Genomic DNA, 17940 nt, shown 5'->3' on the forward strand with positions numbered 1-17940 from the left:
ACGCCTGGGTGGCTCAGTCGATTAAGCGTCTGCCTTCAGCTCAGGTCACGATCCCAGGTCCTGGGATCAAGCCCCGCATCGGGCTCCCTTCTCTGTGGGGAGCCTGCTTCTCCCTCTGCCCCTTCCCCTGCTTGTGTGTGTGCATGCTCTCTCCCTCTCTAACAAATAAATAAAATATTAAAAAAAAGATTTTATTTTTAAGTAATCTCTACACCCAATATGGGACTGGAACTCACAACCCCGAGATCAAGGGTCGCATGCCCTACTGACTGAGCCAGCCAGGTGCCCCACTGTTCATTTCTTTCTTTCTTTCTTTTTTTTTTTAAGGTTTTATTTATTTAACAGAGAGAGACACAGCGAGAGAGGGAACACAAGCAGGGGGAGTGGGAGAGGGAGAAGCAGGCTTCCCGCGGAGCAGGGAGCCCGATGCGGGGCCCTATCCCAGGACCCTGGGCTCATGACCCAAGCCGAAGGCAGACGCCTAACGACTGAGCCACCCAGGCGCCTCCCATTGTTCATTTCTATTACTACTACTAAGCTGTTTGTGATAGCTGAACTGTATTTTTCTCTCCCATTACTCTAGCAATTCCTCAAGGTCTAGGAATAAGTTTGTCTTACTTATATTACTTCTTAGGTGCTAAGAGGGCCTCGCACACAGTAGGCACTCAAATGCGTCGAATGATAATAGTGTAATTCACATGAGTTTAATTAATATGAAGAGTAAAATGTCCATTCCTTCACCGTGTCCTCCACTGCCTAACACCGCGCCTGGCACGAAGCGGGAGCTATTGAACCTATAGGTGGAATTTCCCCCCTTTCCCTCCCCCATGACCCATGCCGCCACCGCCCCTGTCCATCCTGTCTACCTCTGCACGTCCCCGATCCCGGGACCAGAACCGGGACCTGGACCATGATCTGCTCCTTAAGCCAAAGTCTCCCCACTGGCTTCCTTTCGCTTAGGTGGCGAGCACAGAGCGTGGGGTCCCGGGACGCCTTGGAGGCCGCGGGTGCAGTGCACGTTTAGGACCGCAGGGGGCGAGCGTGGCCCGGGAACTCCCGCCGAAGGGCTGGGACGGGGCGGGGCCTCGAGGGCGGGTCGGCTCAGTGCGCAGGCGCCGGTCCAGACGCCTCGCGCGGCCAGGGGCAGGCGGCCGCAGAGCAGTCCGGGTCGCGGCTCCAGCAGCAGCGAGTTCGAGCCCCGCTCCCGCTCCGCTTTGGTTCTCTCTCCCCGGGCCCTTGGGCCTCCCTACGCCAGTCCCCGGCAGTCGCTGCGCATTACGCTCTCCCTGCCTCCAGAATGCCGGTAACCGAGAAGGACCTGGCGGAGGACGCGCCGTGGAAGAAGATCCAGCAGAACACCTTCACGCGTTGGTGCAACGAGCACCTCAAGTGCGTGAACAAACGCATTGGGAACCTGCAGACCGACCTGAGCGATGGGTTGCGGCTCATCGCGCTGCTCGAGGTGCTCAGCCAGAAGCGCATGTACCGCAAGTACCACCAGCGGCCCACCTTCCGCCAGATGCAGCTGGAGAACGTGTCCGTGGCGCTCGAGTTTCTGGACCGTGAGAGCATCAAGCTCGTGTCCATCGGTGAGTGCCCTGGCTCGGCCAGGCGCCGCGGTGTACCCTCCGGTCCCCGCGCGTGCGCCGGGGGTGGGGGGCAGAGAGGGAAGGCTAGGGCCCCCTCCCGCGCGCCCCTCCCGCGCCCAGGAGCTGAGGGCTGGGTGTGGGCGCTGAGGCGGGGGGCGTTGTCGTCCTCCAAGGGGGTGGGGACGCCGGAGACCTAGGCCCCCTTCCCGGTCTTTTCCCTGGGCTAGGACTTCGTATGATAGCTTCCCGCCCTGAGCCTCGCCATGCGTCCTTGGGGGGCTGTGGGTCCTGGGCTTGGGTTGGGGCTGCACGGGGAGAGGTGGGGCTGTTGCATTTCGCCGCACCCGGGGTGCCTCTGCGGGGTGCTGGAAACGTCTGATCCGCGGTCCGTGGAAGTGGGGTCCATGGTCAGATGCTCCCCGAAGCGTTCGCCCCGCTGCGCCCAGGCCGATGCGCCCAGCGGCCGACGAACGCGCGTTGGCTCGGACGCCCGGCGGAAGACCTGGGGAGGGAATGCTCTGGGAGCCTGGGGCCTCGCCGCCCAGGTGGGGACGGGCACCTGGTACCCTCCCCTGCCGTCTCTGGCTTGGGTGTGGGACCCCAAGTGGGAAGGGGAGTCGTGGGGGTGTGTCCTTCTCTCTCCCCCCGCTCCCAGCTCAGCTCTGGCCGGGTGCCTCGGGGTGAGCCAGCTCTGAGTAGAAGCGATCTATTTAGGGGCAGTGGTGCTATAGTAACTACTGTTTGTGTGCCAGCAGCCTTCCAAGTTCTCAGTCCTTACACATCCCGCCAGTTGGGGTGTCCTTAGACCTGTTTTACAGGCAAAGGGGGTCCAGAGGGTTCATTGATGTGCCCAAGGTCATGGAAGTAGGAAGGGTCTAGCTGAGAATTGAAGGAAGTGGGTACAATGAAAGGAGACTTTGCCTTCCTCTCCTTGCTTTCCCCACACCAGGGTCTTCCTGCGAGGAGGGAGGGAGTTGGTGTCGGGTTCCTCTCCCCAGAGCTGGGAGAGAGAATGAGGGTCAGGTCCCCACTGTGACCTGGGCTAACTGAAAGTTTCCAGGAGGGTCACAAAGCTGCTGAGGGTGTGGGCTGTGACAGTAGGGGCAAGGGGTGTATAGTGTGTGTGTGTGTGTGTGTGCGTGCATGTGTGTGTGCGCGCCCGCGCACTTCTATGTGTAGAGTATGTGTGCATACACAGCGTATGTGTATAGAGCATGTAATGTGTACATGGCATGGGTGTGCAGAGAAAGTGTGTGCACCTACATTGTGTGTGTGTGCGTGTGTGTGTGTTCTGCCAGGGGAGCATCTTGCCGGAGGAGCTGACCCACGCCTGGGTCTGGGGTCTCTTCCTGAGAAAACCAGGCCTTATGGTGACTTCTGTGATAGGAAGAAAGGGTGGTGGGTGTGGCTGCTGGGACTTTCTCCAGAGTAAAAGGGGTTTCCTGTAGGCTGAGTCTCCTGTGTCCTCTCCCTCCCCTTCCCCCACACCTGTGCTGGCAGGTAGGGCTGCTTCCTGCTTCCTGGGCCCAGTCAGCTGTCACCGCCTCTACAGCGCCCCATCAGGGTTGGCTTCTCTGCAGAGCTGTGTAACATGCTTGCCTCTTCTTTTGGGGGCCGTCTCCTACAACTGGGGAAGGACCACCCTAGAACCGTCCTGGAATTCTTCCCTTTTCCAAAACCAGTTTTCCTGCTGAGGAATCTCAAGGCCTGGCTGAGCTCAACTTGGATCACTTCGTCTTTGTTTTAAAAATGTGTATTTATTTAATTAAGTGAACAAAGGAACTTAAAGTAAACGGGAGTATCCAAACATGACATGAAATCTCCTTAAAAAAACAAAACAAACAAACAAAAAATGAAACCACAGCACCAGACAATCCCGGACTGCCTGATTTACCAACTGTTTACAGAAGCTGCAGCTGCTTGCAGCATGGTTTCCCATCAGTGCCCTGAACTTGGGGGCCTCATTCTAGACTTTGTCTGGTCCCATCTTTCTACTCAACCCTCATGGTTTTCATTCCTGAACTCACCCAGGCCATAGCATCTTCCATTGTCCTGACATTCCAGGGCTTAGCCTCCCCTTCTCTGGTTGTGGGCTGGTGGGCTATTGGCAACTTCTTGCTGTGGACCTCTTTCCACCACAGGCTGCATTGTTTTATTTTATTTTCTCCTTTTAAATGATGTCTTAGATGATATTCCCCAAAGTGGCATGCCTGGGTCAAAGAGTGTGGCCACATTATGACTCCTGTCATTGGCTGTCTTGTTGCTCTCTGGAAAGATCTCACTGCAAACAGGTTTTCCAGCCTCTAGAGCCCGGAGGGAGACTTGCCTGAGGGCCAGAACTCCTGTAGGGGTGATGCCTGAGGCCTCTAACTCCTGCCCCTGGGGCTGTTCTGGGTAATGGCCCTTGAGAAAAAAAGTCACATGCAGCTCGGACTTCAGTTCACGTATTCAAGCCGTGTTGCATTGTGCTGGCAAAGACACTGGCTGTAGTTTGGTGTTCAGCGTGTTCTGTTCATCATCCCATTGATCACCACGTTGAATCCTCAAGATTTGGTTTCCTTGTCTACACAACGATCTGCTTCAGCAAGTCACTGGGAGGGTAAAGGGCTTGCCCTAGTTCTGCCCAAGTGCTTAGAACACGGTTGCTGTTATTTCTGTGGTGGTTGTTAGTATTATGATAGCCACTGAAAGATGAGGAAACAGGAGTGAAGTAACTTGCAGAGGTCACCCAGCTAGTAAGTGGTGACTGAAGGCCAGAACTGTCCTGTTGTGAAATTGACCCTAACTGACCTGCTTTTCAGTGGCAGAAATGGGTAAAACACAGCCCCTCTCCCCTAACCAGAGAGCCCCTGTTTAACAGCCAGTTTTGCAAGTCTGGGATGTTGGGGTGGCAGCTGGACACCTACACTTTGAGCCTCTGGTCTTGGGCAATCTCCAGACTTTAGGTGAGTGACAGGATGAGGGTCCCCTGAGATGAGCGTCATGTCAGGAGGTGAGCAGAATCAGTTTGCATCTTGCATCAAGGTCAGCTTGTTAAGGGAATGGCTGCTGTGTGCTCACTGGGGGAGGGGAGGAGGTGGTATTTCCTGCTACTTAATGGATGGTGTTTTACTCCAGAATCTGGGAAGGTATCTTTGAATGAATACAGCATTTTGTGGACTTTGGATAACTTCCAACAATGCACATTACTGAAATCAGAAGAGTTGTGTACTGGCGCCCAGCTCTGAGACAGGAGATGGTCAGAAGCTGCCAGAGGACTGGCTTTTCTGCCTAGAAGTCGCTGAAAGACAGTTCTGGCTGTGGATTTACATTTGTGAGTTGTAAGGTGGGCCCATTCTAGGCTGCATCCAGGCGTTGAAGAGTTTCTTCAGTTTCTTGTTCTGTCTTTGGGCAGTTTATAGCGAGGCCCCAGCATTTTTAATCCTAGTTGCCTGCCAGGAGTTGGCAGTTTTATTTACTTGTTTTTCCAAAAACCTTTCTGACACTGGGCAGCTTGGCCAACTTGGAGAAAAAGGGGTCTCCCAGCCCAAGAATGACAATCAAGTCTGCCTAGACGTTTGGGTGGTGTGTTTTGGTTTGCTCCTTTAGAAAAAGGAATTCTTTCCTTTTCAGAGGATGCGGTCTGACCCTAATGTTTACTTAAGGTGCCTGTGCCAGGCCAGTGCCCCAGAGCAGGCGGGTGTGTGTTCCCAAGACCTTGGGTCCCTGGGCAGGGTTTCCAGGGTGGTGGGTCACCACGGGACTCAGCCCCTCTTCCTTCCTGTTGTCCCGTCCACACCAAAATCACATACAAATACCTTAATCCTAAATCCAGTTCTTTCCTGAACTACCTAGCAAATAAATGCCAGTGTGTCTTTTAGGCCAAGGTAGTAGACAGTGTTTTAAAAGTAGCAAAGTGGCATGCCGCCTCAGAATTAACAAGGCCTGGGCCATTTGGACCAAAGTAACACAATGAGATGCGGCTCTTGTAGTAGTTCAGCAAAGATTCTTGGTTCAAATCCCACTTGCCACTAAGTAGCCATTAAGAAGCTTCTGCGCCTTGCTTTCCTTCTCACTAAAATGGGGGTGATAACTACCTCCTTTCAAAGGTGGTTATAAAAATTAAAGAAGTTAATATTTTTTAAAAATGTTTGGAAAAGTTTGTGGCACATAGTAAGTGCTGTGTGAGTGTTTACTAAATAAATAGGATGCCGTCCAGTAGTATTCTCAGAAGTCATCGCTGGAGGGTTTACACACTGAAAGGACATTTAAAATCGGTGCCACACTGGGGCGACCAGCTCTGTTGGCTCGTGTTGCTGCTGCTTTGCTGTAATAGGGCTGTGGACTGGCCTCCTTGGAAGGGGAGGGCCCCTGGTTATGTTACGGCTGCCTCCGGGGCCCATTCATACCGGCTTTGTTTCTGAGACCTGGACTGGAGCACGGGGCGGCTGGTCGTTCCAGCCTTCCACCCCGTTCAGGAATCTCTGGGCCAAATCACTTCCAGATGGCAGTTGGGCTCTGCGGCACTGCTCCAGCAGCGGCTCGGCCAGGATGCCAGGCAGCAGCTGCCTTCGTTCTTGGAGAGTCTGTGCTGAAGGAGGGCTTTGATTTGGAACCAGATTATGTCTCCTGGGCCCTCGCCCGCCCCTCCTTGCTTGGATCCACCCTCTGTGCGGTGAGGCGGATGCGCAGGGTAGTTGAGAATGGCTGCCCTGTTCGTTGTGGAGCAGATGCTCAGGCTCAGTCTTTGGGTCCTGCTTGCTGTGGCTTCGTGGCCACGGTACCACGTCATCCTGCTTTCTCTATAAACGGCCTCCGGGTCAGCACATACTAGGTTAAACTGGGTCCAGGCGGATGGTTTAGGGTATGGGCCTGAAGCTAGATGGCCAGCATGCTAAGCCCCACTCTCACCCTAACGGCTGTGCAACCCTGGTCCACTGCCTTCACCATTGTGAGCCTCAGTTTCCCCCATCTCTACAGTGGAGAATAATAGTTCCTATCTTAGTTGCTGAGAGCATTGTATGTTTATAGCACAGTGCTGGCATTATCATTATTAATATTAATGTGCTTCTGAAGCCAAGTCTAGGACTTGGTCTCGTTTTCTATCTACTCCCTGGCCAGTCCTACTGCTGTCATCTGGCGTGTTAGATAGTCCCTTCCGCCAACCTTGGAACCTCTGATGAAGACGCCTCCTAAGATCCTTTCTTTCTTCCTTTCCTCATTCAGTAAATATAGGAAAGACCAGCTGGTGCTAGGGCCCCAGGAATAATGAGAGTCAGGTCCCTCGCTTGCCTCATATACTGCTCAGTGCAGAGGAGAGAGTAACCAGGGAGGGACCTTCTCAAACCATCAAGCACACGCACATCTCCTGGGGACTTTGTTAAAAATGTAGGTCTCACTCAGCAGGTCAGGTGTGAAGGCTGAGCTGCTTTCCTTCCAACCGGCTCCCAGTTGCTGCTGTCAGTGATGCTCTCCACACTGTGGCTAGTGAGGCTCAAGATGGCAAGCTTTCTGGGGGGGTGAGGGTCGGGGGAGGAGTGCCTTCCCTCAGGCTGGGGTGGGTAGTCGGGAGGACTCCCTGGAGGGAGGGGCCATTAAACTGGGCCCTAAAGCCTGACTAGAATTAGGCAGGTGAACAGACAATGAGCCAAGTGAGGCACAGCAGAAGAGTTTGTCAGGTGGAGGGTGGCACAGAGGTGGGCACAAAGGGCCTTCTGAGCTGGAGGCTGCCATCCGGGCATCTTCCTCGAGGGTGCTTGGCGTGGGGTAGGTGAACCCAGTGGAAATGGATCATCTAATCTGGGGCTCTCTTGACTGGTTCTGCAGTCATTCCTATCAGTGAAACAATTTTAATGTGCCCCTTTCTCATAGATGCAAATTTACAAGCTATATACATATATTATTGTCAGCCTGTATATAAAATATTAGTAAAGCTTAGTTTCTTTTTAGAGGACAAATCCAAATATAAGATCTGGTTTTTCCTGTGTTCTAATGGATTATCTTGTGCGCCCTTGTGGAGGCCCTATTTGGAGTCCCCTGAGGGCCTGTTTCTACATTTCATCCCCCACCCCCTTTTTTGATGCTATTCTGCATTTAGTTTTGATCTTTAGTTATCCTGAGTTAAGGAGGTGGATCTATTAATTCTGTCCCCTTCCCCCAACAAGTTGAACCAAATGAATAAACCCAATGGAATGAGCCATTTCAGGCTGACTGCGTGCTATTTCCTGCTCTTACAATGATGAAAATTGCCTTTCATGACATTCTACTAGAAGCCACCTTACATTACTGTTGTAAATCTAGTTATCCATTAAACATGCTCAGTAATCACCAGATAGGCTCGGGTTACTGTATAATAAACAACAGCACTTTCCTCTGCTGGGGCTTGGAAAGTGGCCTTGCAGCGTTTAAGTGCCTTGCTCACTTTTCTCGGGAAATTGAGTCCATGTTCTAGGGAGAGAGTTTTTTGGGAAAGATGATTAGAAAACCAAATGGTTCTCTTTATACTAAAATGATAAAGCGGTACGTGAGAGTAGTTATACATGGTATGAAGGATGGAACTATTGGGTATTTTAATTCTGCCTACTTAGTATCATGATTTCTCTTTTTCAAAATCATATTGAAGATGTATTTACCTATTTGAGAGAGAGAGAACACAAAGTGCTGCCTTTCTTCTAAGAGCCTTACAGCACTTGCCTTAAATACATTCATTTGATACGTTGTAGACAGTTGCTGTAACTTTTCTGCAAACTGTTCAGTTCTAAAAAAATTCTTGATGGGGTTTTACTTATACCCATTGTCTGGATACAAAACATACCAAATAACTTTTAACTTCCCCGATCCCCCTTTGACCAGTCGCTGTGCAGTAGAATGTCTTTGGTTAAGATTTTCTTGTACTAGAAGCAAAGAAGCAGTTTGGTTTTTCACTTAGCCAAGTCTGGTTTTAGGTTTGAATTATTTTGACAGAGCATCTGACTTCCTCTTTTCCCTCATCACAACCTGGCCTAGAGAGATGGGTTGGTAAGGAGAACACTTGCCCTCCCCCTGCATATTCCTTGGCTTTTTCAAGGATCCACGCTGATGAGACATTTATGTACTGAATGTTGAGATGTGCACATGCATCCTCCAACAGAATGTCTAGTGCAGTCCTGTGCCTGCTGTCTGCTAAGCACCGTCCTGAGTGCCTTACCTTTATTGCTTCTCATCCTCATCATGAACCCCGCAAAGTGAGTGGCTTTGTATTTATTTCCATTTTGCAGATGAGAAAACTGAGGCCCAAATCAGCCTCCCTGCACACGCCAGGCATGATGGTTGCCTGCATCAAACTATCAAGTATTTTTTTTTTTATCTCAAAGTTTGGTTTCACACTTAAAAGTAAAATAGATATACTGTAGTGAGAGACTTTCTGCAGCTTTAGTTCTGTTCATTTCTATTTTGCTTGCAACTTGACTCACTTGACCTTGATGAATGTGCAATTGAAATGTTCTTCTCTAAAACAACTTTTTTGGGCCCATTTGCCTTGCCCCTTCCAGCACCGTTGAGCTTTAATTGGGGCCTCCTCTTCAGTTCTGGGGGCACCTCTAGTTCTTTCCCTGCCTTTATTTGGTTCCCAGGGGCAGGGTTCGGACAGTGGGGACCAGCTGAAGGCTGCTTTGGGCGGCCAGGCAGGGCTTTCTTGGTGGGGCCTAGAAGCCAGAGGTGAGGAGGAGGTGCCCCTGGTTGCAATCCTGTGGGGCTCATGGTGCCCACCCCTTGGGGGGCGTGGGGGTGTCTGTGGAGATGCAGCTGTGTTGGGCGATGCTTGGTCACGGTCCCTTTTGGCGCAGTTGTGCACTCTCAGAAATGACCTCATGCCACATCCTTTCCTTCTGCTACCCTTTAAACATTAATCGGCGGGAGGGCATGTGGGGTTGTGATTGCTGCTGAGCAGAACCTCTCTTTCCTGGCTGGCATTTGGCCTTTATCAGTCTGGCTGCCCTGGTACAAGCCAGCAGCTCCCGGCTCCTCCTCGGGGAGCCTTGTGGATAGGCCCCTGGCTGGGTAGCATAGGTCTGCCAAACTGCTCCGGAGCTGAACTTGTGTCCCCAAGGGCATCTCCTGCAGCAATCCTGAGAGAGGAAGCCTCTGTGGGCTGGCCTACTCAGTGCTCAGCCTCCCTAGAAATCGCTGCACTGCTTTGTTGCAAGGTCTGGGCGTTAACACAACACTCCTGTTCTCCCTCTCTGAAGGCCCTTTATGCTGGCATGAATTCCTTTTCTCATGGAGATCTGAAAGCTCTTTTGACTAAACGGGTCACCTTTCTGGGTATTTTCTTTCGTAAGGCTGGTCAGCTTTTGCCATGCCAGACAACTTTGCTGGAATTTCCGTTTAGATACAACGAGAACACAGTGTGGAATTTTGGCTTTTGAGCTATAGGGAAATGGGTGGGGATTCGTGGCCGAGATATGTAAATTTGCTGCGGCCCATAAATTCAGATTTTAAGATTAAAAAAGGCAAGCAGCGTTCGGCTTTCCTTCTGCAAACAAGAATGGTGTTACTTTCGGCCTCATGCTGCTTGTGACTCGAGGCAGAAGCAGGCCTCCCGTGGAGGCTGGGGTCCGAGAATGAAAAGATTCTTGGTGGCTAAAATCAGATTCCTCCATCGCCCCTGCTGCCCCCAAGAAAATAATCAAATTCTTATCATGCTGGTACTGCACTGCTTGTGTGAATCACCCTGATTTCCCTGAACCTCCCTAAAGTGATTTATCAGATATTCTAGGGAAACAAGAATTATTTGGCATTCTCCAGTCTGGTGGGAGCATGGCTGGGCCTGGGGCCTCTTCTCAAGAACAAAGGAATTTGTTCCCTCGGTGGGGTAAAGCAGGCCAGAGGTGGGGGGGAACTAGGTGTCATCCTCCAGGGAACCAAAGGTGCTGGGGTCTTTAGGCTCGGGCCTAAAAGACCCTTTGTGACTTGGTCGTTCTGTTAATTGAGCAGAGTTCTGGGTTCTGTTTATAAGATTCCTTGTCAGAAGACCTAGAGGCTGGAAGACCAAGGGAGTGCTCCTGGGGGGACAGGGGGCCTCTCTGTGGAGCTTGCAGCCGTCCCGGGGCAGAACCCAGACAGTGTGCCGAGAGCAGGAGCCTTGGGGCTCTTGGCTGGCATGCACCCGTGCAGTGGCTTGTCACGTTCCTTTTTTTTTTTTTTTTTAAGATTTTATTTATTGACTTGAGACAGAATGAGAGAGAGAGCACATGAGAGGGGGGAGGGTCAGAGGGAGAAGCCGACTCTCTGCAAGCGGGGAGTCCGATGCGGGACTCGATCCAGGGACTCCAGGATCATGACCTGAGCCGAAGGCAGTCGCTTAACCAACTGAGCCACCCAGGCGACCGGCTTGTCACGTTCCTTATCTGCACTACAGGAGGCAAGCTGGCACCTGGGGAATGCCTCTCCTGTGCAGGCGTCCTGGTCCAGGTGTCACATTACGCTTCCTGCCGGGCATGCATCCCTCCCCATAATTGCCTCTCCCATCCCTTTTTCTGGGCACTCTTGTCTGACACCCGTGGGAAGTCACATCTGAGGTCGGGCAAGCTCGAGGCCCTCCTGGACACCTGAGGCTCCTCTCCTGCCCTGTGCCATTTCATTTCATAGCTTCCTGAGCTCCATAGGTCTCCTGACTTGCCTGTTTCACTCTCCCACTGGATCACCTCTGCTCTAGGGGCAGGTGTTGAATCTCTCGTTTGCCTCTGTGGCTCTGGGCATGGCACCTAGTAGGAATATAATAAGTTACTAAATAAATACACAGCCTCTGGCATAGATGGGTTGGATAGTAAGTCTGATACATTCATTTGTCTGCAATATATTTGCTTTCAGAAATGCAAAATAGGGGCCTTTGCAGCCAGGAGTGGGACAGGAATTTTGTGTAGTGGACCTCTGGGTCTGGGGTCCCAGGAGAACACCTCGTTTGGGGGACAGTGATGCTGAACGTAAAGAATTCAGCCCTTCATTGTCATTCTCTGAACATCTATGATTTGCTTCAGCTGTTAAGAGTTAGTAAGGCCTTTTCCAAGTGGCCATGTGAGGCTTAGAAAATGAATATAAACGGAAACCACTGAGAGTCACTATAATCATAATACTAGTTTCATTAATAATAGCGAATATATATTGAGCACCTACCAGTACCAGAAAATTGTGATAGATGCTTTTCACTAATAGCTAAATGAAACCTAATTGCAACCCTGGGATGTAGTTAATGTTGTAATCCCCATTATACAGATGAGGAAACTGAGGCACATCCTAGATCAGCCACTGAGTATGTGGCTGACTGAGTCAAACCCTTAACCTCAAAGGAAAGCCATCAGCATGGTCTTCAAAATTCACTTCTAAGTATTTTTCTATATTTTTTAAAATTTTTATTTATTTATTTATTTGACAGAGAGAGACACAGCAAGAGAGGGAGAAGCAGGCTTCCCGCTGAGCAGGGAGCCCAATGCGGGGCTTGATCCCAGGACCCTGGGATCATGACCTGAGCCGAAGGCAGACGCTTAACGACTGAGCCACCCAGGTCCCCCAGTATTTTTCTATATTAAAAAGTTGTGTTTGTAGCTGTTGTAAGAAAATTGCAAGAACATAGAGAAATACAGAGAAAAAAAACCCACATCACCTGTGGAGAATCTTAACAAATCTTTTTCTGCTTTCAGGGAGTTTTGCATAACAGCTGCCTTTTGATCAGAATGGGAAAAGGGGATTGCATTTTCTCAGGAGGAAAGAGACTGGACTGGAAATGTTTTGTGAAATCATTTTGATCATACTGATGGTTGTAACAAGATTCATCGTTGAGTTACTGCAGAGCCGGGGCCAGCATTAAAATTGGAGGTCTTGGTTGAGGCTCGTGGTTTGCAAGTCTCCCTTGGTCTAGAAATATGTTATGGTCAACCACAAAGTGGGGGTGTTCAGCTACTTTCTGTCTCTTAAAAGTTTTTAGGACCAACTTTTATTGGGACTGCCAGGGTCTCCTAATAATAGTTATTATGTTTGGTAACTATGGTGCCCCTTGTCTCATGGTGAAGCCCAGCGTGGAAATTCATCTACTTTTTAGTTGCTCAGCTCCATTAGCAATTTCAGTGTCTCCAGTATGAGCCTAACAGAGTGTAGTTGGCAGTTTGGTTCACCCTTGCTCATCTGGGAATTTTTAGAGGTCTGAATATTATAATGCAGCCCTAAGATGTTCATGGTATTGGTGTTTCTGAAACATTTTCTCAACAGCCTTCAGGACACCAGGTCCATGGAAACATCTGTTTTACCCTTGTTCGAAGCCAAGGAGAGGAAGTGAAACCACTTCCAGATACAGACTGAACTATGTACCTGAGTGTGCCTGAGACGGTGGGTCAGTTAGACCCTGCCATTGACTGGCTGGGAGACTCAAGGCAGGTTGCTTGACCTTTCTGGGGTTCAGTATCCCAGGCTATCATAGTGCCCCAACTGTTGCTGTTGTTGAAGATTAAATGACACAATCCTTGCAAAGCACGTGGCACATAATACATGCCCCATGAATGGTGGTCTTTGGCCTCCTCCTCCTTGTCCTTCCTTGACCTGTGGTGGAAGTGACCTGATTATCTTGGAAGGGGAGAGGTGGGGGGGATGCTCCCAGAAATCGGTCAAAGGTACCTCACACCCAGTGGGCTGCTTTTAGAAGAGGTGACCTGAGTTTTTGAGTAACTGCTGGGCAGGAACCACGGGTTAGAGGCACTTCCTGATCTTCTGGCCAAGTTTCCTTTAAGGATAGAAACTATTCCTGACATCCTCCCCCCACTTTCCCTTTTGTCCTGTTTGGCAAATGGATCTGTTGTTTTAACTAGTTTTTTTGCCTTTCCTTTTTTTCTTTAATCCTTGTCTCTTAGATTCACTCCCATTTCTTTCCTGGTTTTGCCCTTACGGAAGCGGCTGTGACACCGTCCGGGTGAGGCACCTGGTGGGTCTGAGCCTCGGCTCTGACCCTTGAGAGCTGGCAGACCCCCGCAAGCTGTGGTGTCGCCTCTAGGAGCCTGTCTTCCATATGCAGAATGTGATAATAAAATGCTCTTGTCTTGGGGACGCCTGGGTGGCTCAGTGGGTTAAGCGGCTGCCTTCGGCTCAGGTCATGATCCCAGGGTGCTGGGATGGAGCCCCGCATCGGGCTCCCTGCTCAGTGGGGAGCATGCTTCCCCTCTCTTGCTCCCCCTGCTTGTGCTCGCCCCCTCTCTAGCAAATAAATAAATAAAATCTTTAAATAAAATAAAATAAAATAAAATGCTCTGCCTTGTAAGGCATAAAGAGAATGTGCATCTGAAGCCCTTCGCTCCGCTCCTGGTCATGGGCAGTGGCCGGTAATTGATAGCCACTGCTCTTGAGATGCTGGCATTAGCATTATCCCTATAAAGCCCCACACCTCCCACCCACGCTTTTCAGAGCTCAGTTGAGGAGGACGAAGAGGAAGCAGCCATGCTGGAGATGGGACGGCGCTCCCTGCCTCGTGTACTTTCAATCTGGAGCAAAGGGGCGTGTACGGACTGCCCTCCTCCAGCCAGGCCTGGCCCTGCCTCGGCTCTGGGCACTGTTTTCTCTCCCTTCTAGTCCTGGCCCTTTGATACCTGTGATCATGGCGGGGCTTCCTGCCAAGATTCTGGCTGTCCTGGGTGTGGTCTGAAACCCAGCACTGCCCAAACTCCATGCCTGGCGCTAGTGACAGTATTTTTACAGTAGTACTTGGGAACTGGAATCCTGGGGTCACACCCTGTACAAACAGCATCAGGGTTGTTAGGGGACTGGAAGAGATTGACAAGAGCCGATTCTGTGGCTCCTGACTCTAGAAGGATGTGGGAGGTTGTGTGGTGGTGGTGGGGGGCGGGGGGGGCATCATTCCCAGTTCTTTTCAGGGGTCCTCTAGCCTGAGCCCTGCCAGGCGGGAGGGATCTGTGCGTGTGTTGTGTAACTACCTGCTTCCTTCTGTTGCTCCTTGGGTACAAGGCTCCCTGCACTTTCCCTGGTTGGGCCAGATCCCTAATGCTGTGTCCCTTTGAGGGGAGTGTCATTTTTAGGTTGTCTTTCTTGGGGGCAGGGAACACCCAGCACCTTTCCCAGAGGTAGCATTTGTGGGGTTGATACTTGAGTGATGACTAATGCAGATCTTTGCGTTTTAATGATGGGAAGAAATTAGTCAGCCTGGGCACTGTTTCCATGTGACAGGGCAAAAATTTAAACACTTGCACAATGGCTTTTGTTTTGTGAGCTATTGAAGTTGACCATCAGGCGTTATCAATAAGATCAGCAGGTGTTCACTGCTTTTTGGTCCTGGGAAAGGCCCAGAGCAAGCTGGATTTGGCAAGATCGGGCGCCCCAGGCAGACCTGGGCCTGTTTCCATCATCACTGGGGCCATGGAGAGGGCTCTGCCTGTCTCTCTCTCTCTCTCTCTCTCTCTCTGCTGGTTTCCCTTTCGGTAAAAGGGGAGAACTGGATCAGGTCTGTGTTTCCCAAACTTCAGTCATTCGTAAAGGAGTCACTTGTATTATTTTTGCTCTATCCCGTGGCTGCCTCTGTTTCGTTTCTGCTTAACATTTCTCCCCCCTATGGTTGACTCACTTTTAAAACAAATGCATTTGAAAAGGAGACTTGTGTCACTGTCATAACAAAAAAGCAGTGTCACTAGGTAAATCGGAGTGACCATAAATAAACCCAAAGCAGTGTTATTAAATTCTGGCTAGCATCGTTGCCTGTTCTCAGCAGGAGGCCTACTCTTTGGTTAAAAAGGAAAATTAGCCAACGAGCTGTCGGTGTTCTGAGTAACCTAGCACCACACTGAGCCTTTCTCCCTCACCTAGCCAGAGGACTGAGAAAGAATTGGAAAGAGAGTAATGTTGTCTCAGTGATGCAAAGGGACTGATAGAGGGTCGCCGATAGCTCCAAGTAGATGCTTTGTTCAATAAATACTTGTCGAGCGTTCATCGTGTGCCAGGATCTGTGCCAGGAGCCGGGCTAGTGGCTAGGAGGACAGAGGGGACTGGGGCTTGGTCACCTGTCTTGGGGCTCACTGAGGGTTTAAGGGGGGGTCATAAGGAGACGTTAACGAAGTTAATGAAGAGCAGGGCAGGCAGAAGTTGTAGTAAGAAAATCGCAAAACTAAGTTCTGTCCTGCCTGTAGGGGTCTTTTACAAATAAAAGCTTAGAAAATGATTTCTAAGAAGAAAATGATTCTTTTAGTTTGAATTTTTTTGAATGAACAATAAACCCACTTCAGAATGATTCTAGAGAAACAATATATTAAAGTTCTATCGTTGTTCTTATGGTAAGAGAATGATCCATCTTTTTTTTAAGCTGTTATTTATTTGAGAGAGAGAGAGCAAGAGAGCACAAGCAATGAGGGGGGAGGGGCAGAGGGAGAGGCAGACTTCCTGCTGAGCAGGGAGCCCCACTATGGGGCTCGATCCCAGGACCCTACGATCACCACCTGAGCTGAATGAAGGCAGATGCTTAACCGACTGAGCCACCCAGGTGCCCCAAGGGAATGATCCATCTTAACCCTTTATGTGGTGGTAACCAACCTTAGTTCCCTAAAGCCTGATTGGAGTTTTAAGCTCTTTTGGAGTCCATGTCCACTGTAAATAGCTAAAAACAAGATGTCCTGATATGCTGTTTACAACATAACTTTTTCCCCCTCAGATTAGCATGTCCTGTAGTTTCTGCAGGCAAGATATACCCCAAGATTGGACCTTTGAAATGCCTCCGGCTAGTGTCCAAGAATGAATGGAATTTTTTGAGGTAGTGGAGTTGAGGATGAGTCTGATTATTCTGTCCATCTGCCAGCCAAGGGCAACACCTGCTTCTCTTGGGTTTCTGGGAGGAGGGAAGTTGTGGTTAAAAATGAGGACTGGGGGGCACCTGGGTGGCTCAGTCAGTTAAAACATCTGCCTTTGGCTTGGGTCATGATCCCAGGATCTTGGCATTGAGCCCCACAAGCCCCACATCCAGCTCCCTGCTCAGTGGGGAGTCGGCTTCACCCTCTGCCCCTCCCCCCTCTCCACGCACTCTCGTGTGCTCTCTCTCAAATAAATAAAATCTTAAAAAAATAAAAAAAAATGAGGACTGGGGTCTCAGGCAGCTCTGGGGTTGACTCTGGGACTTACTGTGTGACCTAGGATTGAGTTACAGGATTTCTCTGGAGCTTCAGTGCTCAATGTTCTCACCTGTAAACTAGGGATAATCATAGTTTCTGCCTGAAAGAGTGGGTGTGAAGATTTAATGAGCTAAATTTTGTAAAGTACTTGCCACATGGGAAGTATTTAGGAAGTGCTAACACATAATCCCACACTCTGATTGAAAGGCTCAGGTGTTTACTACTCTAGGCTGGTAGTGAGTGAGGTGAAGGGGGATGTCAGGTTTGGGGTTTGGTTAGATCATGCTGATTGGCATCAGGACATTCAGAAGGGATCTGAGGTTTGGGACAAAGGACGCCATGACCCCTCTACCATGACACTGTGTATGGGTTAAAGCAGGATGAGATGGACAGCAAGAAGAGCCTTCGAGGGGCAGGTGGGGTAATTAGAATCCTTTCAGCTGCAGGAATGGGACCCCAAACTGGCTCGCATACAAGGAAATTGATTGGCTCCTGTCAGCAAGCCCAGACAGAGTGGGTGATGGGTTTGTGGGACCCAGCAGCTCTGTCATCAAGGATCCAGGTTCTACAGGTCTCTGCTTTCTTGGTTTCAGTAGTCCTGAGCCTGATTTATTCCCCTGTGGTTTCCCATAGCAGAGAGTTCCTTCGAGGTTAAGAGAGAGTTCCTGGGGGTTCCTTATGAGCCAAGAACAGCTCTTCCAGAAGCCGGCAACAGACCTCTTCTTATGTCTCATTGGCCCAAATTGGACCACGTGGTGATTTCTGAGCCGGTACCTGGCAAGGGGGATGAATTACCCTCAGACCAGTGAGGGCTTCCCCAGAGCTGGGGGTGCGGTCACTTCCCTGGGGCCCTAGGGGTCTTGTTGGGAGAAGTGAATCTGGACTCCTCTCAGGACTCTTCTAGGAAGGGCAAAGGGGGCTGGATGCCGGGTGGACCTGTTCTTTGTCCATCTCTCTACCTCCTCAGCCCCTCTCTTCTGTACCTAGGGGCCATGTGCACACCCTCTTCTTGCCCCTGGATCCTCCTGCCTCCTTCTGCTATGAGACCTCCTTCTCCAGGTTGAGTCATTCATTGTAGGAATCCTTCTGATGTCAACTGTATATCTTTTATATAGACCTTATTGTTTTTTCCTCATTGGGAGTGATCCATGTTTTTACATAGAAATGGGAAAATTGCATAAAAATAGTAAAAGAGGAAACATTGCTTCTAATCTCACTGTCCAGAGAAAACAAAGGAATTGTTAGCC

General features: G+C 50.2%; 1 protein-coding gene across 6 annotated transcripts in view; it reads left to right on the forward strand.

Annotated features, from left to right (window-relative positions):
- Positions 1 to 1089: 1089 nt before the first annotated feature.
- FLNB (filamin B) overlaps positions 1090 to 17940 on the forward strand; it is a 143243-nt gene continuing 126392 nt past the window's right edge. For 3 of the 6 annotated variants that reach the window (XM_027582672.2, XM_027582674.2, XM_027582676.2), the window contains exon 1: positions 1091 to 1589. In XM_027582672.2, the coding sequence (XP_027438473.1) occupies positions 1298 to 1589 (292 nt within the window). In that variant the 5' untranslated portion in view covers positions 1091 to 1297. Of the gene's footprint in view, positions 1590 to 17940 lie in introns of all 6 variants that reach the window. The other 3 variants (XM_027582675.2, XM_027582677.2, XM_027582673.2) reach the window with 2 other exon arrangements.

This window comes from Zalophus californianus, chromosome 1 (genome assembly GCF_009762305.2).
Source record: "Zalophus californianus isolate mZalCal1 chromosome 1, mZalCal1.pri.v2, whole genome shotgun sequence".
NCBI classification, from domain to species: Eukaryota; Metazoa; Chordata; class Mammalia; order Carnivora; family Otariidae; genus Zalophus; species Zalophus californianus.